Below are 26346 nucleotides of genomic sequence, written 5' to 3'. Positions count from 1 at the left end.
TCAACCTCCCAATACCCAAGCAAATATGAACTGAGTTTATACCAAGCAATAATAATTAATGTCTTTTATTCTAGTCAAATTACTCAGACTTTCAAAGGATTTATCCCTTTTTTAAAAAAAAAAAATCAGTTAATATTTGAGAGGTAGCTGAAAAAATTAGTAGCATTTGGCATTTGGAAAAAATTTAAGACCAGAAAGTTTTATGATAAGCAGACTCACTTAAGTAATATTTCTTAAAAAATCTTTCCCCAAATGTACACTGCTTTAAAATATCTAAAATTACTATTGAGAAAATGCTATCTAATATTTTCTCCAACTTATTTAATTTTATGTTAATAAATACTTGCTTTTTAAAAAAGAACCCTTTTGTTCCTTTAAAAAGTGTAGGCTATTTGCATATTAATAAATAAGAAGTGTTTAAATGATGGAAGAGTGTGGCTTATATGAAATCCTTATGGACAAGATGGAAAAATGGGACCCAAATTAAATGTCTAGATGGATTCACACGTAGTTGGATCCCTCACCCAGAGTATGCTAGTAAATTTTGTTATATGAAGAGAGATGTCTAATAGCCTGTTAAATAGTTCTTCCTCAAAGTCATGTTTATCATTTTATTAATGACTTGAATGAGAGTATTTCTGATGCATTTCCCAGCTGCAGAAATGTTAACCTCAGAAGGTTAATCATCTCATTCTTGGGCAACTGAATCAGTAACTGGAAAAACCTCACAAGTTGATAATGTGGTAGTGATTTCAAACTTAGGTCCAAAAAAGTACAGTTATGGTCGGTTAGAGGAAAGCTGACTTAGTAGCAACAGGAAAAAGCCTTGGGGAGTTTAAGTAATTTTTAACTTAATGGGATAACAGTTTAACAGCATATATGTATGTGGGTGTGTATGTGTTCATGTGTGGACACACGCACACCCCCACATAAATTCAAGAAAGATGTTTCTGACATGTAGTTTTATAGAACAGCAGTGGCGCGGGCTTTCTTTGGGGCTGAATGAGTTTTCCGTATTTGGGAAATTGACACAGATGATGATGTAGAGGAATTTTAAGAAAAATTTGAGGGGAGTGAGGCAGTAGAATTCTTGAACTCACTGAACTTCAAAGCTCACTTCCAACCTGATATTTAATCGTATAGGATTACATCTCCACATGAATGCAAGAGAATGCCATACATTTTTTTTTCTTCTGGATCATAGAACTTTTTAAAATTTAAGATTCTTGCAAAAATTGTTAAATTTTTAATCAATTTTGTACCACGTCCTGGGAATGAGTGAGTTTAACAGGCTTCAAAAGCATGAAACTATCCACATTTATGGTATAGCTCCGAAAGGGAGCTTGTCAGAGCTTTTTCAGTTTAATGACTCCATCTGTCCATCTCTGTGACACGAATTCACACATGGTTTATTCTGCATTCCAGATGATCTCAACATAAGTGGCATCATAGCAGCCGTAGTGGTTGGGGCCTTAGTGATTTCTGTCTGTGGCCTCGGCGTGTGCTATGCTCAGAGGAAAGGCTACTTTTCAAGTAAGTGAATTTCACTCTTTGCTAGACAGCTTCCTGTGGATATAGAGTTTTCTTATGAGACACTGTTTCCCCTAAGAAGTTCTCACAAACTCTGGAGAGTATTTTTCACTGATTTTTCTGCGGTAGAAAATGTTCCAGATGACACACAGGTGAGTCATGAAGCACCTTGGCAGACAGGGAGGAAAGGCAGCGCTGTCTCATCTCAGCATTCCGGGAAACACCACGGCATCCGTGAGAGGCGCCCTGGTGCAGCGATACTGAGAGATGCTCAACGTGGTTGGTTATTTATAGTATATGTACACATATTTAAGATCCTTTTAGTTTAAGTTACGAATTGTACATCTCAAGATGTAAATTAATTTCTAGTTTTATGATAAGAAATTTCATTGAAATAAATCTGTGAAATGTTTCATCAGTGCAGAACAGTGGAGTGTTGAATGTCAAATTTAGCACAAATGTATTTAGAAGAGAATTGTTCAATAAAAACTAGAAACCAATTGTATTACAGTTGCTTCTGAGGTTTTTAATTCTTCAAGCTTAGCTGTCTTGTAACTCCCATTTGGGGATACAACAGGTTTGATGTAAATGCGTGAGATTTTAAAATAATGTTTTAGTCTCTTAATGCATTTCTTTACTCCCCGTCTTTAAATTTACCTGAGACCTTAAAAGGTGCAGAACTCCATCAGGTCCATTAGGAATCGTGAATAAAGTAGAATTTTTTAATGAAATAATAAGTTGATAGCATGGACCAGTTTTAGACCCACTGTTTTATAAGTGAACATTAATTTTGGAATTTAGGTTTAAGAAATATTTTATACCAAAATAAAACTTAAATTTAAGAGGGGTTTCTAATAATATCTATAAGTAGGCATTAAGTATTATAAAAAAGTTTCCATGAACATGGCTTCAGGGGTATTTCTCTATAATTAAAAATAACTGCTCTGTGAATTAACAGTAGCTGTTTTTTTATATGGTGCGCTGGTCTAGTCCCGAGTAATGTAATCTGGCCGGGTCCCCCTGCTGGTCACCAGTGAAAGTACACTGGTGTCTTTGTCTCTACTTGCAAAGAATATCTGAGTATTTTTACTGAAGACTTGGTAAATTTTTCTTAAAATCCTCAATCAATTAAAGATTTGATGTGAAAATTAGTAGTTCATTAGCTAAAAATGTTACTCCCATTTACATCTAGCAGAAAACCGTCTGCCAGCTGATTTTCTATGGCTCACGAGCTAAGAATGGTGTTTACAGATGAACACTGCAATCTGTTTGATAATAGAGAACACTAACTTTGAACCCCAATTAAGAGAAATGTTATCCCCTCTCCCAAAAGAACTCCATTCTTTGAATTACTAGACATGTGTTGTAAGACTTTGATTACTATTATTGTATTTTGAATCCATTGATAAAATCTTTGGGAAATTTGTTTTCTCTTTGTTATATAGGTATCTACTTAATATCCTCAATTTTTACCTCTGCCTGCAAAGCCTAAAACATTTGCTTTGTGGTCCCTTACAGAAAAAGTTTGCCAACCCTTGATTTAGAAGGTATAAATGTCAGCAAGTAAAAATCAAAATTGAGAAAAATAAATTACGGCAAAACTCACTTTTTATGAATCTGTATACTATGTAAATTCTTGTATTAATGATATATACTTATTCTTTTGCAGAAGAAACTTCCTTCCAGTAAGTATACTTTCTTAATGCATGCTTTCTCCCATATCAACTACTTTTTTGTTAATCATCCATTTTAAGTCAAAAGTGAGAAGTTGAGTTATTTGTATGGGTTTAATTCTATGGGAAGTGATTCAGATTCATCAGGAAACACATCCTACCTCATGCCTACTTGTTATTTATGTTTAATTACCTACAGAATAAATACAGTCGCTCCTTTGACTTCGTAGGCATTTCTGTAGTACTACTTAAAAATGTTTTTTTCTGTATTTTGCTAAATTTAAAATGTTCAAATAAAATTTTCCCTAACAGTCATTTTTACATTTAATTGAATACCAATTATGTGCCCAACACTGTCCCAGGGACTGACAACACTGCAGTGAATAAAATAGGCCAGAGAAAGCCCTCTGCCTCATGGAGCTTACAATCTACTAGCGAGAGGCAGAAAGCTAACACATACGTGAACTCTACAGGATGTCAGATTGTGATAAGTACTATGGAGAAAAGCAGGTAAGAGAATAGAGAATGCACTGGGAGGAGTGGAGACTGTCCTTTTAAATAGGGTAGTTAGGCAGAAATAGACTAACGGACATAGAAAACAATCTGTTGTTACCAGCCGGGCAGAGGGGGTAGGGATGGATTAGGAGCTTGGGATTAATAGATACACATTACTGTATGTAGAACAGATAAACAAGAGACCTACTGTGTAGCACAGGGAACTATGTTCAATTTCTTGTAATGAGCTATAATGGAAAAGAATCTGAAAAAATATTTATATATCTTTATAACTGGATCGTTGCTGTACACGTGAAAATAACATTGTGAATCGACTGCACTTGAATAAAAAATAAGAATTAAAAGGAAAAAAAACAGATATGGCTTATGTAAGAAGAGAACATGTGTTTCAGTCTTAGTCGCTAGCATAAATGCAAAATTCTAAGCACAGCATTAGCAAACCGAGTATATTAGCATAGGGACTATATCATCTTTGTACATAGTTAGCTGACCGCTATAATCAAATGTGCAGATTAAAATAGAATAGATTTTAATAAAATTGACACATTTTACCAGAAAAAAAAAAGTTTTTTAAATAGAGTGGTTAGGGAGGGTCTCGCAGATGAGGGGACTTTGAGAAAGGTCTTGAGGCAGGAACACCAAGGGGGCCGTGTGGTTGGAACAGAGTGAGGACAAGGCAAAGCGGAGATAAATGTGCACAAGCAGTGTAGGGGGGCCAGGTTACATGGAGCCTCTTCCAGGCAGTTGTCAGGAGTTCGGCTTTGGTTCTGAGTGAGGTGGGAAGTCACTGGAGACCCTTGAGCAGAGTATCTCTAACCCAGACAATAATCTGGAGGTAGAATCTGTATGCCTAGACACACCTCCCATTTGTCAAATCCATGCCCCTCAAAACCTGTTGGATAATGAATTGGATGTTGCATTAGTTTGTTAGGGTTGCCTTAAAAGTGCCACAGACTGGTGGTTTAAACAACAGAAATTTATTTCTCCTTGTTCTGTTCTGGAGACTAGAAGTCCAGGATCAAGATAGCAGCAGAATCGGTTACTTCTGAGGGTGTCTTTTAAAGTTGGCCTTCTCCGTCTTCACATGGCCTTCCCTCTCCTGTTTGTATCTCCTCTTCTCATAAGGACACCAGTCATGTTGGATTAAGGCCCACCCTAATTACTTCATTTTAATTTAATTATCTCTTTAAAGACCCTGTCTGCTAATTCGGTCACATTCTGAGGTACTGGAGGAGGGGGTGGGTTGGGACTTGAACAGATGACTATTTGGTGCGGGCACAGTTCAGCCCATTAACAGATAGCTAGAACCATAGTCACCCTGTAAAACTTTCTTTCCATAGAAATAAAAATGAAATTTGAGATTATAATGATAACGATTTCAAAATGATAAACGTTAATGAGTTGATGAGCTAAAAGTAAAGTTTCTGGTTTGCATACTCCACAAAAGTTGTTAGTATCAAGCCCTAGGCTATAAATAGACACAGGGTTCACACATACTGATATTTTGTTGCATGGTTTTCTCTGTGAATATTGTCTATAAATAGAAGAAATTCAGTTAGGCTTGCTGGGCGGGGAGGGGGGTTGTACCTGGCTAAGACAAATGTTCATCCTCCTGTTGAGAAAATAGATGGAAGTAGCGTTAACCAAAAGCGGGTATGTGTTTCAGAATTGGCCATGATAATGTAGTAAATATTGTCTTTTCTGTTCCATAAACAGGAAGAGCAGTTCTGCATCTAAAGCCACGACAATGAGCGAAAATGTGAGTATTTGTTGAGCATATTTATAGAACGAATGTGTTTAGGGAATTGGGCAGGAAAAAAGTAATTGTACGGAAGTGATGAATTTTCACTTTTAATATATTTTGTACTAGTGGTTACCGCTGGTCTTTAGAAGGAGCTAAATAAATGTCAGCCTCCAGCCCCCGTCTGGGAGGGACGATAAAGCTGCCCAGCACGTGTAGAACAATGGCGCTTTACTGCGCTATTATAATCTCTCATGGTGTTTTCTATTATTAGTCAGCCTCCTTGGTATCATTAGATCTGGCATTATCAGCTCCACTTTATAGATGAGGTGATTAAGACACAAGTGCTCACAGGAGTACAGTGGCCGAGCTGGGACCCAGGTACCTTGATTTCTTGTCAGGCTGACCAAGCAGATCGCTTCCAGCACATCTGTGGTTCCAGGACTCTTCTGTGGTTATTCAGAGCACTTAGATGTTTTAGGGAAGTGGAATACCCTGTGCCTTTGTTGAAAGGAGCATTTCAGAAATCCTTGAAAAGATGCAAGGATGATCTAATTCGGATGGGTAAGGGACCGTAATTTAGACATCCAGACCATCCTGAACTTTTGCATTTGTAAGCTCTACAGGGAAGCAGTTAAGTACCATTGTTGCTCAGATTTTGTAGCTCTTTGGATGGATATTCAGCCTTCTGGACTATGTTTCAGGGATACACTTGGGGGAGAGAGTTTTTATGTTTTTAGAAGCTAAGTCCTTTCTTGAGAAATGGGGCGCTGGCTCCCCGAATTCCGTGGTCCTCTACAATAGGGATCTCTTAGCTTTCCTTTCAGTAGAGCTTGGGGTGGGGTGTGGACGTCAATATTTTAAACACTGAAGTGACTCTAATGGACACTAACGTGTAAGACCTATGTACTGCTCCACAGAGGATTTTCTGTCAAAAATTGTTAAAATTGTCGACTCCAGAATCTATCACGGAAGGCACTTTATTTCATAGTTTACAGTACTGAACGCATGTTATTCTTTAATTAGCAGCTAAGCAGTATGTAACTCCACATTTGCTCCTACAATTTGTGGAAAATACTCCTTGAGTGTGGAATAAAATAACCTCATCCCATCAAACAGGAAGAGACACTTTGTGGCTGAGCTGGAAGAACAAAAGCCTCTTTCTTTTTCCTTGTCTTCCTCTCGGTTGCCCTGGTCATCAGCTGAGAGCTAGTCCCAGTGCTAGTTCGGCCCAAGAGCAGGGTTTCTCGAACTTGGCACTAAGGACATTTTCTTATAGTTCTCATGTAAAATTTATATAAGAAATGACAATTTCTTACAATTCTTATATAATGAGTTCTTATAATTTCATATAGTTCTTTGTTGTGACGATTATAGAATGCTTAGCAGCACCTGACCTCTATCCATTAGATGTGAGCAGCATCACCCCCAGCAAACAAGATTTCTCCTGCTCTAATTCCCTCTCCTACTTCTTTACTCTTTAGGCAATGTTTCAAAGATTCGTCTTCTAGCATTTAGTTATTTTATCCCCCTATAAAAACGATTTAATTATGTGTACACTGGTTTGTACCTGTGAAAGTCACAGAGTGGATGTAGTTTTATACTCATAAGACATATACTTCTTTAAAGATGAACTAATGCATGATATTTAAACTCAGTTTTTCTTTCTTTTCCTAGGATTTCAAGCATACAAAATCCTTTATAATTTAAAAGAACCCCACCTTTGAGATACACCAAAACCACAGCTGTTGCCCAAGTTATTAAAAGATTATAAAACTCTGCTTTGTCTTACATTTGCAAAGAGATCCATGAGGAGATGAAATGGGTATTTCATTATAATCTTTATGACTGCTAAATCACTTGAAATTTTTATTTTACACAAATAGTTCTGTCAGCACCTAAAATACAGTCTGGTTTCTTATGTCTGGACGAAGTTTTAAAGAATCAAAATACTTTGTAATATTGCGGGACTTGTGAAACGTTAAATATCCTAACTCCTAGAGGAAGTTACTAAAATATATCATGTTGGTTGTGAAATTAATCCCCAAAGCCTGAAAATATAAACTGCATGACCCTCTGTGTGAGATTTAGAGGGTTCAGAAAATATTCTGACAGATCCAAAAGGAACCTCTGGTCTCATATCTACCAGGATCCTCTTTTCTCCCCTAATATAATCCTGACTCCACTGCTCCTTTATCACTAATATATCCACAGAAGGGAGATGGCGGGACTGGGTCTTACACCCAAGGATTTGCACTCTGGGTTTAGTTTCTGAGAACTGAAAGCAACATGAAGAAGAACATCTAATGACCAGAGCTCACTCACCAGTGTGTGTCAATGATTTCTTCATTAAACATTGTTTTGAGTCACACACAAACCCAAGCGTCTTATTTCACCCCCAGAGCTTCCTGTCATTACTTCCTTCCCCTAAGGCCCCCTTGAAGAGCAACAGTGACCTTGACGTCAGAACTCACCACTGGAGCCAACACACAGGACCCTGCAGGTACCTGTCCCTGTGTGATGGTGACTTCACATCTCTCTGTCTCTCAAAATCACGCAGTGAATTCTGTGTTGGCCTGAGTCCCTTGCTCTTTGGCTAGTGGTCTGCCGATCCTGCTTACGGCCAAGTCAGGGATACAGAGGGGAGGAGTGGCTGTCGCACAAGAAAAATGAGATGAAGCAGCTCGGTGTGGCTCCCCCAACCTGGAGCCCTGCTTGAGACTTAGAAGACACAGGAGAAATGAAGTGAAAACTGGGCCTGATCATCTGGCTTCTCAACTGATATGTCACAAAGACCTCCAGCTAGTGTTACAACGTGAAAACTCCAGTGACCCACGTACTAGGGAGAGCAGTTAGGCTGTGTTCAGTTAGGAATGATCATCTATAACTTATGCTGATTATTCAATTCATATTAAAAACAAAGCATGGCTAGGGCATTTCCAATTCTAGGCAAATCTGGAAGACAAGGTCCCTCACTACCTTTGACAACTTTGAACACGGTTACGCTGCTTTGAAAGGAGCCCTGCTTTTTTCCCAATTGGCAAAGCAAATCCCCAGGATTCACTGGACAACTGGATTAAGTCCTCACCAGGTGCCTAACATATGCCAGGACAGCAGGTCACTGGGAAGATGCCTGTTGTCAGATTGCCTGCCCCCACCCTCCATCCCTGCCCCACTTACCCGTGACATTCAATGCTTTTCAGCAGACCCCTTCCAGCATTTTCTGTAAAGGGCCAGACGGTAGATACTATAAGCCATACAGGCCTTACGGTCCCTGTTACGGCTGCCTGGACTCCTTAGCTCTGTCACTGTGGTATGAAAGCAGCCACAGACAACAAGCAGATGGTCGGGTTTGTGTTATTTACAAGAACAGCAGGCACAGCCAGGATCTGGCCCACACGTGTGGTTTCCCAACTCTTGATGGTGGAGCATGAAACAAAGCACCCATCTAACACCTTCTGTCAGAAATTAAGCTAAATGTTGTCCATGCTTTGATTTGCTTTGGCTTGGGGAATGCCGTCCTCTGGCATCGCCGAGTACCAAGGGGATACGTGAGGCTCCAAGATGCCTCTTCAGGCATCCCTACCTGCACACGAGATCAACTTCTTCAGCGTAAATGATGCAGATCCCTATTGTGGGGGAAAAAATAAGCGGTGCCTTAGCTTTCCTAACAGAAGAAAAGCCATATAAGCTAGAGGATTCACTGTATGCAGTGTCAACGTCTAGTCTCTTATGTCAAACACACATACGTTACCTTAGAATATTGTAAACAGCTAAATAAATCACTGTGCAAAGAATGCTTTCTCCCACATGTAGGATATAGTGTTGAGCACTCATTTTCCAATTATTAAAAGTATATCCACCTGGGTCTGGACTTGTGTTTCTCTTTGCTTTTATTTGAGGGGCTTGCACACTGACAACTGGTAGAATCCCATTATAACTCTTAAGAGCATTTTTATTTTGTTTTTGTGCAGTGAAGTTGTGTTGTGTAAGGGTGAGGGCTCCCGAATCTTTAATAGCAGGTTTTGTTTTGTTTTGTTTTGTTTTGTTTTAATTATCATCGTTGCTGTCGTAACTAGACTTAATTTATTTTCAGTTGGAGGTTTAACCTAACTAAATCTGGAACAACTGATTGTTTTTCCATACAGCTTTGCGAAGAACTTCCTTCATCTCACAGGTGGTTTTGTTTGATTGCAGGCTACGTTAGTAAAAATAGCTGAACTTGTTCCACTTTTCACCCCACTGACTGGTGCAGGGGAAGGCATCCACCTATTGTTCAGTAAAACCCAGGAAACACTCCCTCTTACCGTCCGTGGCTACAGGGCTAGCACGTTAGCGGCTTGAGATGAGAAGCTCCTAGAACACCTCCCCTTCAACCTCAGTAATCTCTGGCCCGTCCACCCCTCCCTAATCTCACAGCCTGTCATGTTCTCTGTCTTCCCTTTTCCCTCGCCCAGTCTAAATGCCACGGTGGGCCATTTCATCCCTTCACCACAGATGCCCGAATCTTTCATCTTATTTTTGTCAAGATTGAAGCTAACCACGATGAATACATTTGAATTCTATCACTACCACTACACCCTCCCTATCTCTAAACTCCATTTTTAACCTCCCGTTTATTCATGACACATTTGATGACTGTCACTACTTTTATCTCACCTGTCTTCTAGGAACTTCCTTCCTCAAGTACCCTCTCTCAGCAATTTTTTTTTCTTTGAGTTTTAGAAATAATTCCTATCATACTTAAATCCACAAATTCTATAAAAGCAGTATATTGGTAATACCATATTTTTTTAATTTTAAAAATACATATATATTTTAAAACTTTTTTAAATTTTTATACAATTTTAAAGGTTACTTTCCATTTACAGTCATTACAAAATATTAGCTATATTCCCCATGTTGTACTAACATCCTCGAGCCTTTCTTACTTTGTACCTCCCACTCCTCCACCTCTGCATTGTCCCCCACCCACAACTGATAACCACTAGTTTGTTCTCTGTATCTGTGAGTCTGCTTTTTTGTTATATTCATAGTCTGTTGTGTTTTTTTAAATTCTACATATATCAAATAGTATTTGTCTTTCTCAGTCTTATTTCACTTAGCAGAATGCCAAGTCCATCCATGTTGCTACAAATGGCAAAATTTCATTTTTATGGCTGAGTAGTATTCCACTGTGTGAGTGCGTGCACGTATGTGTGTGTATACAAACACACACATACCTTTATCCAGTCATCTGTTGGTAGACACTTAGGTGGCTTCCATGTCTTGATAACTATAAATTATGCTGTTGTGAACACTGGGGCACATCTATCTTTCTGAATAAAAGGAAAAACAAATGAATGGAACCTAATTAAACTTAAAAGATTTTGCACAAAAAGGAAACCATCAAAAAACCAAAAAGACACCCTACTGAATGTGAGAAAATATTTGCAAATCAAATGACTGATAAGGGATTAATATCCAATACATAAAAACAGCTCAAACAACTCAACAGCAAAAAACCAAACAACCCAAATTAAAAAATGGGCAGAACTGAATATACATTTTTCCAAAGAAGAAATGAAGATGGCCAATAGGCACATGAAAAGATGTTCAACATTGCTAATTATCAGGGAAATACAAATCAAAACCACAGTGATATATCACCTTACCCCTGTCAAAGTGGCTATCATGAAAAAGTCTACAAATAACAAGCACTGGTGAGGATGTAGAGAAAAGGGAACCCTTGTACTGTTGGCAGGGATGTAAATTGGTGCAGCCACTGTGGAAAACAGCATGGAGGTTTCTCAAAAAACCAAAAATACAACTACCAGATGACCCAGCAATTCCACTCCTGGATATATATCCAAAAAGACCAAAACCAATCATTCTTACTAGCAATTTTAATCTCTCCTGTTCTAAAGGCTCCTTTCCCCCTCAGCCTCTCCCTCTCCCATGCCATCAGTCCAACAGTTACTGCGGGGTTACTCTCTTGATCATCATCAACTCCCTTCTCTTTCTCTCCCATCCCCTTGCTAAAAATCTTTCACTCTTTTCTTTTACATGACCCCTCACAGAGGTCTAAACATTTTAGTCTGAAATTCAGGGCCTCCCCCGACTCCCACACATACGGATCTGGTCATATTGTCACATCTACATGTTCCGCTACTCTTAGTTGCCTTATGCACCCATCAAACTGAACTAAGTTCACTCCATCTCAACAACCCTTTTTACCTCCTCCTCTACCTGGAACACAGACTCCTAATCACAGGATATGTAAATTCTAGTTCCTCTTCATGGCTCAGCTGGAATTCCATCTTCTCTATGAAGCCTTCCCTGGTGCTCCCCACTAAAAGAAGTTTCTTTCTTTGAATTTCCATAGCACTTGATTGGTTTTCTCATGGCACTTTTGGTTTTATTTCACAATACAGTTATGTATATACATCTCCAGCATCACTACCTATCTAGAAGTACTTTGAGAAAAGAATCATGTTTTTATGTACATCTTTAGAAGCCCCGAAGTATTTAACTGTATCTAATGTGTAGTCAGTGTCTAATAAATGCTGAATTTTTAAAGATCAAAATAGCACTTGTGAAAGGGTCATTTAAAGACTATTTATTGATAGTTTTTCCAGATTTAGAATATTAATAAAATGTTATATTCTGCAGTGTTATAATCTAGTTTATTTATTATGCAAAGTTACACAAATTATTGTTCCATGAATTAAGGCTGAAGAGAAATTATTTTCCTCTTATCTTACTCCTTTTAGTTATTAGGCATCAATTTCCACATAGTTCTTAAAAAGATCTTAAAATATTTCTCCACTCTAAAGTTTTAAAATACAACTTTCTATCTTGTTTCTTATTATATTATGAGCTTGGGACATTTTGGGTAGTAGTAATTGGTCAGGAAATTTAAGATAAACTGTAAAATTTTATATACTTGTACTTTTATTGTTGATCCTAAGTTCGTGTGCCCCAAGCACAGTGAGGTCAGAGCAAAATATGAAAGTTTGGAGCAGAGAAAGGTTTACTGCAAAGGCCATGCAGAGAGATGGCTTGTGCTCAAAAGGCCCAAACTCCCTGAGGATTTTCAGTTTTTCAAAGGAAAAATTTGGGGTGAGGGCTTCAGGATGTGTGACTCTTATGACCGGTTGTGGTGAGGTAACAGGGTGATGTCTCTGGAATCTCACAACCTTCTGGTTCCAACCAGTCTGAGGTCTGTGTGCTTGTGGTCAGCAGGTAGCCTCCATCCTCCACCGAGGTGGGGGCTTAGCTTCTGCAGAACAATTCAGACCCGCATCAGCCTGTTCCCTGTGTCCCTCAGGAGGGGCCAGGAGTCCTGGGACTCTGCTCTCCTACCAACTGTTGAGCCTGCTCTTTGGAACTCGGGGAAGGCCTAGGAGGGAGACTAAAGCCGTTTTTTTCTCCTACAAACAAGAAACAGGGGAAGTGAAAGGGTTTTTGTGCCAGGGAGTGCCCTACAGGGTCCTGTTTGGTTTCACCTTCTATTTAATCTTATGTATTACTTTTTAGTATGTCATATTTTTATTAACCAAGTTTGAAAAAAAAATGTACTAATTAAGACATACTAGAGTATAATGTCCTTATACTTTCTACTAAGAATATTCTCTCAAATGAATAGTTGTGTCAACCAAGGATTTGTTAAAATACTCTAAGATCACAGGCAGATGGTTTTAAAGTTCCATTTTACAATGTTTTCAACACTGAATGTGCTTCTTAAAGATGGCATAAAAATTGAGATTTTTCTTAAGATCTGTAGTTGGATTCCTAAAGTTGCCCCTGTCATTTAACTTTTCAAGTTTCTGTTCCTTCCAAATATTTAACTACCATGAATTATACTGAAGTTGCTGTAGGTCAAAAAATTTATTTTTCTCAATTTTAGGATAACATATAGCAAAGAGAATGAAAAAAGTTTTATACATAAAGATATGATATATTCATGAAACACATTGTTGATTGGGACTTCTATTGCTGGAAGGCTGAAGATAAATACCTCACTTTCTAAAGAAACCCGTAAGTGATCTGGGTATAAATACCTGCTTTGATGTTTAGGAAGAGACAGTGGTGCTACCCTGAAATTATTACCCTGGTCCTCTCCCCTTCATCCCACCACACAAAGTCCATGAACTTTTATATATTGATACCTTCATTATGTACAGGGCTGAACTGGGGCTGGGGGGTGAGGAATGGACAGACACAGAGAACAAAGTGTCCAAATTGTGTTAGTTTGTCAAGTTGTGAGTTCTATTCCCCAACTCATCCCCAAGGCTAGTAATGAGAATTTTAAAGAGAATCACCAGCAAAAATTGAAGGCACCTGCCAAGAAGCAACTAGCTATTTGAGCAGTGAAGGAGAGTTGGAAAAAGATATCCAGGGAGAGAGCAGGGGAAATGGTGAGGCGCCTATCTTCCCACAATGTCTCAGGGCAAAGATGTAGGCATCTTTGAAAGTAGTTGACCTTGAGCTTTCTTGTCATGTCTGGGAGCAAACATCTGAAACAAAGAGACTGCAGCCTGTACCACTGGGGTGGGAGCTAAGGGGAGTCTGGAAGAGGTGGACTGGACTCTACCTCCCATTTAAGGTAATCTGTATAATATGGAGACTTTCTAGCCCAAAGAGCCCTCCAAGAACTCACACATTAACCCAACCAAAGAGAGCCAGTACTTATACAGGCCTGCTCCACCAAGGGCACCGACAATCAGAGAAACAGTAATAGTCAAAAACAAAAAAGAATCCTACATTGAATGGATTTAAATAAGTAAAAATTGCCTAGAACAGAAGTCCTCTTTATTACCATTATTAAAGGTAGCACTGGATAGGCAACAGGCAGGGACCTGTCCACTTGCAGTTCTCTGTACCTTTCCCCAACTCAAATTCACTCTTCTTGTAAGTACAGTCTTCTTAGAACTCCAGTCAGACTGGATTCAAGCTCACCCTAACAACCTCATTTTAACTCAATCCCCTTTAAAGGTCCTACCCTCAAATACAATCACAGTGTTAAGTTCTGAGACTTGGGGCTTCAACGTCTGAATTTTAAAGGAACACAATTCAGCCCACACCACCAGGCAAGGGAGAAAAATGCCATTTAAACAGCTTAAAGCCTAGAAGGTTGAGGTTACTTGTAGTAACACATAAGGTGGCCCCAAATGGTAAGTGCAGGATGAGCAGCACACTGACAGGCTGAAGTGACCAGAAAGGCTAGAGGTTGCATATTTGGGGCAACCTCACCAGAAAGAGGAAGGCGCTCTGAAGATGAGGCCTTGGTTAACATGCATGACTTGAAGCACCACTATAGCATTCCGTTGGAAAAAACAGAGCATTTCTTGGGCCCAAATCAACTATAGACACATAACCCTATGATGCAGTGCACAAGAGGAGGGTGCTTAACACAGTATTCTCGCAGTCAGCCACGAATCGAGTCCTTCTGCTGACATAAAGAAGAGACTGTGATGTTCAAGCAAACTTCCAACAGTTTTGAGACAGATTAAAAAAAAGATGTGAAGAAATACATATGAGATGATAAAAGGTAAAATTCAACCAAACTCTTCAGTAGGAGAGGGCTGCATGCGTGGAAAGGGTCGGTCCCTTCTCTACCTCGACTGGCAGGGGCACTGCTGACCCCAGGCTGCTGGCCGGCCACAGCGAGGTGGAGAAGAGCCATTTCAGGGCAGGTCAGAGAAAGGACCTGAGCTAGACCTCCTCAGGTACCTTTCATGGTGCCGGAACCCAACACGGAATTCCATGTCATCGCCTACAGGGACTTAAGTAAAAGTAGTTCCGCTGACCCTCACTGCTTAGCGTCTTTTGAAGAAAACTGGGTGGTTTCCTCCTACTACTTTACCGTCCCCAACTCCACTGCTTCACATCTTACTGTTTAACCACACCCACATTATTAGGAAATATTTGTGGATCTTTTGAGAAAGGTATTCCTCACCAGGTTTGACTTCAGCTAATATGGCACACCAGACTGAAATATACTCTTTTTTTTTTAAATGGAGGTACTGGGGATTGAACCCAGGACCTCATGCATGCTAAGCATATGCTCTGCCACTGAGCTACCCCACCTCCCCTCTTCTGAAGTGAGCTAACCTCACAAGGAAGGCTGCTTTTCAGACTTGACAGTTTTAAAGAAAATCTCTAAAGCTTTATTAAAGACCCATATTTACTGACCCAAGTCAGAGACTGTCAGATACAAAAAGGCACAGCTGTTTTCCCCCTTTAAAAAAAATTATTAAAAATAATTTCCGAGAGAGCCACCTAAATTTTGATGTGCCTGGTACGCCACTTACCTGGCACATTATCTGCTGGATCTTCCATCACTTGGGCAAAACACCACCTTTCAGCTTAATCTTTTAAAGGAAGTTCCTTGTAGAACCCTTTTCTCCCCTGCCCCCAGCTTCCCACTATCCACACGGCACTCAAACAGACTCTATGACCAAACGCTGCAAAGGAAGAGGAGGGATCTGGGTTACTGGGAAAATAACAGCATTTAACATACAAGGAGGTGGAAATTAAAACACAACGGACGTTCCTGTACACATTCACAGTCACACCAGAGCTTCCTGAAATATCAGCCCTCCCCAGCGAACATTCCTAAAGTCAGGGTGGCTCCCCTCAGGCAATCAGTCTCCACAACAGAAAGGATACCCGGCACACTGAGAAGAGTCTGGCAAGTTACCGGCAAGTTGTAACCAATTACTCCAAGGTCTCCACCTGCTTTGTTATAACAAATGGGAGGATCTAAAAACCCAGAATTCAATACACTCAAGCATACATCCAACATCACCAAATAATTTACTTGGAATCAGAATTAAAAGAACATTTGATAATTGTGAAATGTATGTTTATTCTGATACTTCTGATCAGCTGTATAATTAATCTAAGACAAATTACCAGAAAAATTTTACATTCTCTCTTCAGGACTGTGGTTTTTCAACAGCTTCAAATTTGGGCTCTAAGAAGAAGGAAAAAAAAATGTTCAAGCTTAGCTACGCTGCAATAAAATGCATTTTCTAGAAAGATTCACTATTTAATTCATCAATCTTCTGATTAAAAAAAATCCACATGGAAATGTAACAACTGCTTAATATTTATTCAGGCTCTCTATTAATTAACTTTACATATATTATGTCATTTAACTACAACTACCATATAAGGAAGATAGTATAATTCTCTCCAATTGTCAGATGAGAAACAGGTACCAGGCAACTATTCAAAATCACACAGCTCATGACTGATAATGTCAGAATTCAAAATCAAGGAGTTTGATTTTAGATTCCCACCAATTAACCTCTATGTTATGTGATCTCCTATTCCAAAAGCGAACATTTATCCCAGAGCTTCCCATGCACAAGTCACTGCCTTATAAATTTACATATAATCGTCATTTAATCCTTTGAACAACCCAAGTAAGTAAAAATATTCTCCACTTAAAATCACCTCCCACAAGAATGAATCTGTGACTAAAAAGACTTACCTTCAAATGTGAAGTTGGGGAACGTATTCATGTCTGCTTTGCCATACATTTGCTTAAGCTTAAAAAGCTCCCTGTCCAGTTCTTGCTGATATTCTGCGCCAGTATCAACAGGTCCTGCAGATGTCCTGTTGTAGAAATGATCCAGTAAAAGCTTATTTTAAGCATTAGTTTACACAACCAAAATTACTTTTCATAATCAGGTTTCATAGATCTAAATGTAGAGAAAAACAGACTTTTCAAGTATTTCCACTTGAATTTCAATTCGAAATATTTTAAATATGATGAGGTCTCACATAAATGAGGCAGCTTTAAACAAACCTGTAACATTTAAGGTTTGTTAGTATCAAGGATACTTATTACTCTCTCAGGGCCTAAGGTGCAGTAAGGTGTAAAGGCTAAGTCTGCGGGCTCTGGGGTGAATGACAGCTCCATCTCGACGTCAGCTCTACAATTTAGTAAACTGCGTGAACTACAGCAAGGCATGACACACTCCAAACTTTAGTTCCTACACCTACAACTGCGAGTCTCACCTGACAGTGGTGTTGAGAGAATGAGAGATTCATCATGCACATATGCCACTCAGCTCAGTGCCTGGCACACAGGGGGCTCTCAGTTACCCACTTCCACTGTGACTTAAATCAACCACCACAGAACGGATTTCAAGAGATCTTAATACCTCTAAGTCTCTATAATGGGGGCCTAATAAAGAAGCAAATTATTCCATGTACTCAGAGGTTTTGCCACTTAGAAGAAAAAAAATAACATTTATAAACATTTACGCTGTAAGGGAGTTAGGTGAAAGCTTCAAAAACACGTTTTAACAAAAAGCTACTCGAGTTGAGGGAGTACTTGCCCTAAGCTAATCAGGAAAACTTCATTTTAAAAAGGTGGCACTGGTGGCAAAGCAGGCATTTGAGTCAGATTTAATTTGAGATGATCGAAGACTGAAAAACCAAGGATGAGGATGTGATAAAGCACTGGCGGTATGTGGAGAATACTAGGCAGTCTGGACGGAAAAGCCAGCAGGACCGAGACCACGGAAGGCCAGAAATGCTAAGCCTGGGAGTTTGTATTTTGTTTGCTAAGCAATAAAATGGCAAAATTAGAGTTGTACTTTGGGAAGATCAATACAGCATCACAGACCAGCCGTGGGGCCAATTAATCTAATTATTTGCACAAATTCTTCTGTTTGTCATAATGTTACTGCCCACTTATCAATGAACAATGTAGTAAATAAAAAATTTACAAGTGCAAACTCCATCAAGGGTAAGTATTTTCACACATATCTATGATAAAAGTATAGGGTCCTATTTATTCATACAAAATTTTCACAAAAAAATACCCAGCCAGCTCTAATTTAAGAACTTGTTAATGATGTTTCTTGTCATGGATCCAATTTTCTTCTACGTCAGTATGTGCACTAGAACTTTCCACGATAACAGAAATGCTCTGCATTTGTGCTGTCTAATACAGCAGCCGCTAGCCAGAAAGCCAGTGAGCACTAGAAACGTGGCTTAGGAGGCCACGAAACTGAATTTTTATTTATACTGAATTAGAATTTGAATAGCCACGTGTGGATAATAGCTACTGAGATATACAGCACAGTTCCAACTGAGCCTTCAACCAGATACTTTAATGACTGTCACCCAGCTCTAGTATCCACAAGCTTCTAGAAACATTCACTCTTCTAAGCTGCCTTCCAAAAGGCACCAGCTAGAAAGGAACATTCCTTCCTATGAACTCCCAAACATTGAATGTGTCACCAGCCTAGCTTCTAACTTATTTTACCTTACTCTGTATTTACTTGCTTACAAACTTTCTACCCCATCAGACTTTAAGAATACTGTGGAAACACAACGTGGCATCTTTCTTCGTGGCCCACCACTGTTAATATTCCAGTGCTTTGCACGTGGTAGACAACTAAATAAAAGCAAATGAAACTCTGAATTGATCTATTATCACTTTCCAAAGACTTGGGGGTTGAACCGATGATGCCTAAGGTTATTATTCATCTCCAAAACTGTGTGGTTCTATAATCATGTTTTTCCTGGACTTGCTTTATGCCATTTTAGTCTTCTGCTATTCCCAGAAATATATAACTATGGAAATAACATTAAAGGAAAAATACTGTGTTTATAAGTTTCCCCAAAATCATGATGTCACAGAAAAGACACTAAACTGAGTTAGAATATTTGCTTTAGAATATTTGCTTTACCCACAATTAATTTTATGACCTTAGTCTAATCAATGTCTAAGGGGCTTAGTTTTCTCATATATAGTTCCCAAATGATTTCCAAGAGACCATGTACTTGTATAAATTGATTCTAGTTTATAATAAATGATTTTATATAAATTTTGAAACTCAAAAAGACCCTCATCTTCTCTTAGCGCACCTACCAAATCTTTATCAGGAATCAGCTCAATGAAGGTCTTAGACACTTGCAAACACCAAGTAACTTTTTATTACCATCTCAAAACTTACATACTTTGAATACTCATGTTTACATCATGGTTGATTATCTAACCACTTACTGTCGCTTATTTCTATATTCTCTAATCTTGTCCACGAAGAGCTTCTGAACAGGATCAAGTTCCTTATTAAATGCCACTGCTGTAACACCAATGTTCCTCCTCAAAGAGACCGAGACTGCGGCCTGAAGGACAGAGGAGAGCCTGAAGAGCCTCTGAAGGATCATGGTGATTCTGTTACTGGAAACAAGCACCAGAAACTTAAGAAACTCTGAAATACATATAACTGTAAGACACCTCTAAATATGCTATAATGGGCATTTCATTCTACTGACTGCTACAGAACTTAAGTCAGACCACAACCCAGTGAATACCCAGAACAGTCACCCCACCATAGCTCCCTTCCCCTCTATACTCCCCAGTGCAAGTTTTTTGCTTCTTAACCAAAAGGCCCAGGGACCCAAGCAGCAGTTATGAAGCACTCAGGCCTGTGTGCAGCTCCACTAGAATTAGATGCAGAAAGAAAGCTTGAAACCTGGGTCGGAGTGTTTCTTCTCCATGACTTTAGTCTTGAAACAGAGGAAACAGTCGAGTTAAGATGTTAGAAAACTGTCTACCCTCAGCAGAAAAAGAACAATACTGATTAACCAAATTAAAGAACCAGGTTTCTCTAACTCCCTCAAAAGGCAAAATGGGGCTGGGCAGGGAGACTGGAGATAGTTGCCTCAACCTCATTTTCTACTTCATAGGCCCACAGAAAGGGAAACAGCTCTGCCTGTTACAATTGTAGGATTCCAGGCATTCAAGAATACTGTAACAATCAAATCCAAGTCCCACAGAACCAGCAACTAGTCCAAAGGAGCTCACCAATAACAGAGGGAAAATCAAGCAGTACAACCTAATCAGTGAAATAGAATTTGTGAAGAAAGTCTGAATTTTTAAAATAAGGACTTAAAGACTTCCAAGTCCTTAGACTTACCGAAGCTAAAATACGTGATTTTCTAACTAAAAAAATTCAGTAGATAAATTAGACAATCTCAGTTGAGATCTCATTTACTGTCTTGAAAGATCAAATGCAAAAAACACAATTATATGTAGAAAGGAATTCCAAAAAAGGAATAAGGAGACCATAAATAATTAGAAGAAATTTCCCCAGATTAAGAAAGACTGAGTTTATTAAACTGAAAGGGATTACTAAACCCTATGTAGGGAAAAAAATTTTTTTAATTAAAAAAAAAATATGGAAACTCTGTACTCTCCACTTAATGTCTCTTAAACTTAAAACTGCTTTAAAAAATAAAGCCCATTAAATAAAGAAATAAAGACATAAAGAAATAAATCCTATGTTGGAATGATGATAAAGATTCACACCTCAATATAGCCTGGTAAAATTTCTGAACCTTAAAGATAAAGTGAAAACCTGACATGCTAACATGATTCTCCTGGCTTCCCCCAATTACCTAAAAGCAATAAAATGATAACCACTGTCATACTAACATAGGGCTGCTATTAAATTACAATACTACTGCTCAAGATGCGGTCTGTGGACCAAAGGTCGTACTGTTACTGGTTTATAGGAATACCAAAATGGGAATGAGCATTTAGAAACTTTTACCGCAATGTGACACATTAATTTATATCTGCTGAACTTAATAATAAAAATTAGAGTTCATATTTTGTGTGTCTTCATTAACCTTAGAAGATATCTGGCAACGTCTGAAGACGTCTGGGATATGGGTGAGTATTACTGGCCTCTAGGGGGTAAAAACTGAGATGCTGCAAAACATCCTGTAACAGTTACAGTAATAGTAACAGCCTACCTACAACAAAGAACTATCTGATCGAAAATGTCAACAGGGCCAAGGTTGAGAAGCCCTGAAATGGCACATAAAAACCACCAAAAGAAATCCTACAATCAACAAAATATCCTTCCCCTGCCAGGATGAAAGCAAAGTATCTGAAGAAATTAAAGAACTCATCATACATCACTCTTACACCCCATCAGAGAAAAATACTTGAGAAAGACTCCAAGCAAAAAACTAAAGACCTTAAGATGCTACTTAATCATTCCCATTTTACATATACAGAAACTGAGGCTTGGAGGTTAGTACTTGTTCCCAGTTAACACAATAGAAATCCGACTGGACACAAATATATTTTTGAAATTGTTCAACTCAATGTATATTTTCCCTTTTGGCAACTTAAAGACACATTTAACACTCAGCAATAAGATCACCTAACATTTGCTCAGCTCTAGGTATTCTGTAAAGTACTTCCATACATATTCTCTCCTGTACCCTTATGGCAATATTGTTAAGAAACACAGGAAGGTGTTATCCCTCCTTTACAGATAATAAAGCAATGTTTAAGAAAGGTTATTAACTACCCATATTTCCACAGTTAATTTACTCTAAGTCTAGATGATGGCAAAGACCATGTTATTCCTACTGCAACATGAGTACAATCCATCTTCTTGTTTTCTAAGTATTAGATGATTCCCAAATCACACCTCGACTTTTGGTCTTTTTCCTGAACTTCAAACCTATACCTTCAACATCTCTCATCCTTTCATAAGTCTTTACAGGGACCTAAAATTTAACTTACCTAAAAAAATGAATGCATAACCTATCAAAACTTGTTCCTTTTCCTTTATTCCCTTCCATTATTTCCCCCACTGATTAAATATCTAATCAGTAAGACACTTGTTATTACACCATTAGATATAAAATACCAACCGTGATTAAGTTCCCTATTCCATTACTCTGGGAGGCCGCGCCAGCCTATGACAAGAAATTTGATACAGAAAAACAGGGGAAAGCAACAAAACGGCACGGCATGCGCAGAGGCCTGGTGGTGAGTGAGAGTATGCATCCTGCTTACGGTGATGACTGACCAAAGGTTAGTCCTTTCGCTGCCTCTTCTACACATAATCCTGAAGTCAATCCAAAATGCACCTAACTATGCCCCCGCTCTTTTTCCGTTTTGGAAGCCGTGTTGTGTTCGCATGCGCAATCTGGCCTCTCTCCCAATTCAAGCAGTCAGCCACTCTACCCCAGCTAGGGTCCCGTTCGTTAGGGCTTCCGAGGGGTGTGATTGTGCAGGGCAAGTGAGATTGGCTGGGATGCAAACTTTTAAGATTACTATTACCCTTTCCCCTCTTTCTGCCTTAAGTTCAGAACAATCTCCCGCGAGCCCCTGTTTGGCAGGCCTGGCTGCACACCTGCCCCGTGGGCATGACCTTGGGCTGCCCTAGCCCGGCCGCGCGGGTCCAAGAAACGCCGGCCTCGCCGCCTCCCGCGCCACCTCGTTTGCCCTCAGAGCGGCATTACCACGGCTGTCTACTGAGTCCGCCGCAAAACTTCAAGGCCTAAAAACGCCGCGGTCAGCAATGACCAGGGGCCAGGCCGCGAAAGTGCCCCGGACAAAAGGCTGCCCTCCCTTCCTGAAGGACAGAGTTAATGGACATCCCAGACCCCGAGAACAAATCCAGAATCCGAGTCCCAAGAGGCCAAGTTAGTCCAGCTACCCTCCCAGTCACCTTGCACGAAGTCCCGAGCTGCCAGAGCCGCCGCCGCCGTTCTACTTCCGGCCCTGGCTCCGCCCCCACCCGCCATCGCAATGCATTATGGGCCGCCGTTTCAGTCGGTCGACACTCACCGGACAGGAAGCGTCTCGGAGACAGTCTGCGACCGGACGGCTGTAGGTGAGACAGAAACCAAACAGGAGGAGGAAGTGGAGGGTAAGTGCTTCCGGGTCCCCTGGCGACGCCTCCGCCATCTTTCCTTTGCCCATCTTGACCCGCTGTTTTTCCCTCTCGGAAACCTTGTTGTGTACGCATGCGCACTCGGACTGGCCTTTCCCCTAGTTCAGTTACTCTCCCACAGCCCTCCCGGAATCAGCGTCCTACTTCTTGGGGTGGTGAAGTGCACGCTTTGTGCAGACAAAGTGACAAGAGTGTGAAACAAAGCGGATTGAGGCGTTGTGCTCCCTTGTGCCTCGCGAGCCTCCGTTGCCTCGGGCTTCGTTTCGCGCAACCTGCTGGGAGTTGTAGTCCCGGACCCGGGGGTGCCTGGGAGGCGGGAGGGGGGGTTGGAGTTTCTCAGCGCCGTTTTCGCGGGAAGGGCCCAGCGGCCTCCCACTTCGAGTCGCGGGAGCTGCGGGTCTTACCGGGAGAGGCGCTGCACGTGGAGCCCGCGCCGCTGTCGTTCTCAGCCGGCTCTGGAGCGCGGGCGGGGGCGACGGGGCCGAATCCGGAGCGGGTGAGTGCGGCCGCGGGGGAGGAGGGGAGCGCGGGCCCGCGCGGGCCGGCTTCGTTCCGGGGCCTTCTCCCCCACCGCGGCCCCCCCGCGGCCGCCTCTGTGTTTTGTTTCCGCTGGTCCCCGGCGCTGTGACTCCCATTTCCGTTCGTGGAGACTTGAGGGAGCCGGGTGGGGAGGGGCGGAGGAGGCTGTGCGGGGAGCTGAGGGGAGGGGCGGGGGGCGCGCGGCGCGGGGCTCTGCGGAGCCGCGCGCCCCCGGGTCCCAGGTCGTTCGTGTCACCTTTCGCCGCCCTCTTCCCGCACTGTCCCCCACCCGACTGTCCGCGGTGGTCCACAGTCGCCGCGGTCGGCATCTGATCCTGATGCCCCCGGGATTTCAGAGGAAGATACAAACCCTGTGTCCTTGCCAGCTCAGCGATTCGCTCTCACTTCAAATCCAGTTGTCTTTCTAGAATTGTCTTACAGTTGCATCAAAGCCATCTACTAATGTATATGGTGTCTGTTGGGTTTCTTTTAAAAACGAGGAAGTAAGACATGAGGAAAATGATGGGTTAACGTAGCTTGTCAGCTTTTTTAGGGTTTTTTTTTTTTTTTGGTGGACCGAAAAGTAAGCGAGCGCGTGTTTGTGTTTAGGAAGCCTACTCTGATTAGATTAACGGCTGGGAGGACTACGCCTAACATTGCATTGCAAGATGATGACTAGTAATTTAGAAATACACGCAGTAGGTCTGAGTCGTGGGCGGAGCAAAGATTTGGGAGGGTCCGCTTGAGCAAAGTGAAGAACTGGGCAGTGATAATATTCTTGGGTACTGTGTTGTCTTAAATACCAAAGGAAACTGGTCAACTCGTTCGAAACTTCTTTAAAGAAATAATGAAATCTTTCTTAGATTTGATTCAGGCTTTCCAAGCTTATTTATTTTGAAACATATCCCGACACTAGGTGGACTTAAATTAATTTTACCTGGATTGCACCTACAGGACCAAATGCCATGAGGGATATATAGTCTTGAAGTAAGAAAATAGTGAGCTAGATGTTAAATTGGGGCAAGTCATGAGAGCATATGGAGGCTGAATACTAAATTAGAACTGTTGACTTTAATCTCCCTCCAGCTTTTATTTATAAAACTTCCAAGTCTACAGGAAAATTGACAAAAAATTATGCAGTGAAATTATACAAGCAACACTTTCACCCTCAAGGGTCACTAAGTGTTAACCTTTCTCCACACTTGCTTTCTCTCTCCACAGGTACACACACACCCACACACGTATATGCTTTACTTTTCTTTCCGTATTGATTTTATCTTTGAAGAACAGAAATGTGTTTTAATTTCTTCAGGTATTTAAAAGTATTTTTTAGCACGAGGAAACGTACAGTTGATCAGGCTTATACTTGTATTTATTTATCCTTTATTTATGTATTTAGCTTTCCTGGGAAAAATTACCCTAAACTGTGTAAACTAATAATGTTTTCCAATAAAGAAGAATGACCCTCAAGTTATCTCTGGCTCTAAAAGAGAATGTTAAACATAACTGTATTTTAAAGAATACTAGCCTTTCCTGGAATTTTTAGTTAAATTTAAGTTTAGTTTGTATTCATTTTGTGAAGCGTTTTGAATCCAGATTAAATTTAATCTAGGAGAAACCAGGGTGTCAAGGGGCACCTTTCCCTAGGTGGAAAGGCTCCAAGTACTGTTCTCTTCTCCATATGTTAAGTATTGGCATAGAATTCTGGGGAATTGGTTCCAGAAAAAGAGCTAAGACCCACTCAAGCAGCGATATCAAAGATTCGGATGACTTCCCAAATCTCTCCGTTGCTTTTTTAGACTAAATTTAGAGAACTTGAGAAAGAAAGAGGAAGATGAATTCAGAGACTGTGAAGTAACATTTTTTTTTTCCAGAATTACATGGGATTCTTTTTTTTTTTTTTTTTTTTCTTTATTTGGCACCTTCTTGAAACTGATCTCTTAACTTTTTTGGAAGATCATAGGATAAATTTTTTTTAACAACCCCGTATTAGTGCTTATATTAACGGGTGCCACAGGTATCCCTGCTGATAAGACCTTAGGGCCATTTCTCAGGCTCTGGTTTTGTTACCTGAAAGCAGTTTTCAGGTGAATGTCAAGTCAGAAGACATGATGGAGCCAAAGATCAGGAGAAGGAAGGATTTATTACTTGTATCAAATAAGGAGAACACCAGGGATCTTTCCCTAAATCAGGAAAGTATTAAGCTAAGGGTATATGCATATTCATGAAAGGGTTTAGATGGTATATGCATATTCATGAAGGGGCTTGAACAGGAGAATGCAGCATAGAATAGGGGCAGGGTGGGCGGGTGGGGAGTTGACAGAGTCTAAGCTTTAGTTGATTGAAGACATGAGGGTCAGAAAGGTCAACATCATCATCCCTTAGGTTCCAGTTGATCTGGTAGTTGAGTGCTTGAAGGGGGTTAGATTCTGCAAAACTGTTCAAGAAAGTGCTTCAGGTTAATCTTTGCCTTTGGAACACAACTGGGAGTCTGCAGCGGACTTAATGATCTTCACTGTTGTTACTCTTTAAAATCTTTATTACTGAGGCCTGTTCAAGGACAAGTGCTGTGGCCAGGCTAAGATCCCAAAATGGCTTAGGCCGAAAATGGCTTCTCTTATGTCAGGAAGGCCATGCCTGGACACCTGATCAC

At 40.4% G+C, this 26346-nt stretch overlaps 3 protein-coding genes across 6 annotated transcripts in view; 2 read left to right on the top strand and 1 right to left on the bottom strand.

The window, feature by feature from the left end:
* The window catches only part of JAM2 (junctional adhesion molecule 2), a 50903-nt gene extending 43066 nt beyond the window's left edge, over nucleotides 1–7837 (top strand). For both annotated transcript variants that reach the window (XM_032476985.1, XM_032476979.1), the window contains 4 exons: nucleotides 1426–1533; nucleotides 3200–3215; nucleotides 5436–5478; nucleotides 7138–7837. In XM_032476985.1, coding sequence (XP_032332876.1) covers nucleotides 1426–1533; nucleotides 3200–3215; nucleotides 5436–5478; nucleotides 7138–7170 — 200 coding nt within the window. In that variant the 3' untranslated portion in view covers nucleotides 7171–7837. The remainder of the gene's footprint in view (nucleotides 1–1425; nucleotides 1534–3199; nucleotides 3216–5435; nucleotides 5479–7137) is intronic.
* Nucleotides 7838–16287: 8450 nt separating this feature from the next.
* ATP5PF (ATP synthase peripheral stalk subunit F6) lies at nucleotides 16288–23768 on the bottom strand. Of its 2 annotated transcripts, XM_032477020.1 has the most exons (5): nucleotides 23579–23768; nucleotides 23069–23108; nucleotides 19475–19651; nucleotides 16943–17067; nucleotides 16288–16420 (listed from the first exon to the last, which is right to left on the bottom strand). In XM_032477020.1, the coding sequence occupies exons 3-5, from the start codon at nucleotides 19636–19638 to the stop codon at nucleotides 16383–16385; spliced, it is 327 nt and encodes a 108-aa protein (XP_032332911.1). In that variant the 5' UTR covers nucleotides 19639–19651; nucleotides 23069–23108; nucleotides 23579–23768; the 3' UTR covers nucleotides 16288–16382. The 2 variants fall into 2 exon arrangements, with proteins under 2 accessions (XP_032332911.1, XP_014415929.1); XM_014560443.2 differs by lacking the exon at nucleotides 23579–23768 and having other exon boundaries at nucleotides 16293–16420; nucleotides 22950–23090.
* Nucleotides 23028–26346, top strand: part of GABPA (GA binding protein transcription factor subunit alpha) — a 31149-nt gene continuing 27830 nt past the window's right edge. Inside the window, exon 1 of one of the 2 annotated variants that reach the window (XM_006186172.3) lies at nucleotides 23028–23150. The gene's annotated coding sequence lies outside the window, so the exon portion shown is untranslated. Of the gene's footprint in view, nucleotides 23151–23514; nucleotides 23671–26346 lie in introns of those variants that run through there. The other variant, XM_032476944.1, reaches the window with a different exon arrangement.

This window comes from Camelus ferus, chromosome 1 (assembly GCF_009834535.1).
Source record: "Camelus ferus isolate YT-003-E chromosome 1, BCGSAC_Cfer_1.0, whole genome shotgun sequence".
In the NCBI taxonomy this organism is placed as follows: Eukaryota; Metazoa; Chordata; class Mammalia; order Artiodactyla; family Camelidae; genus Camelus; species Camelus ferus.
This window is presented reverse-complemented; position numbering and strand designations above follow the sequence as displayed.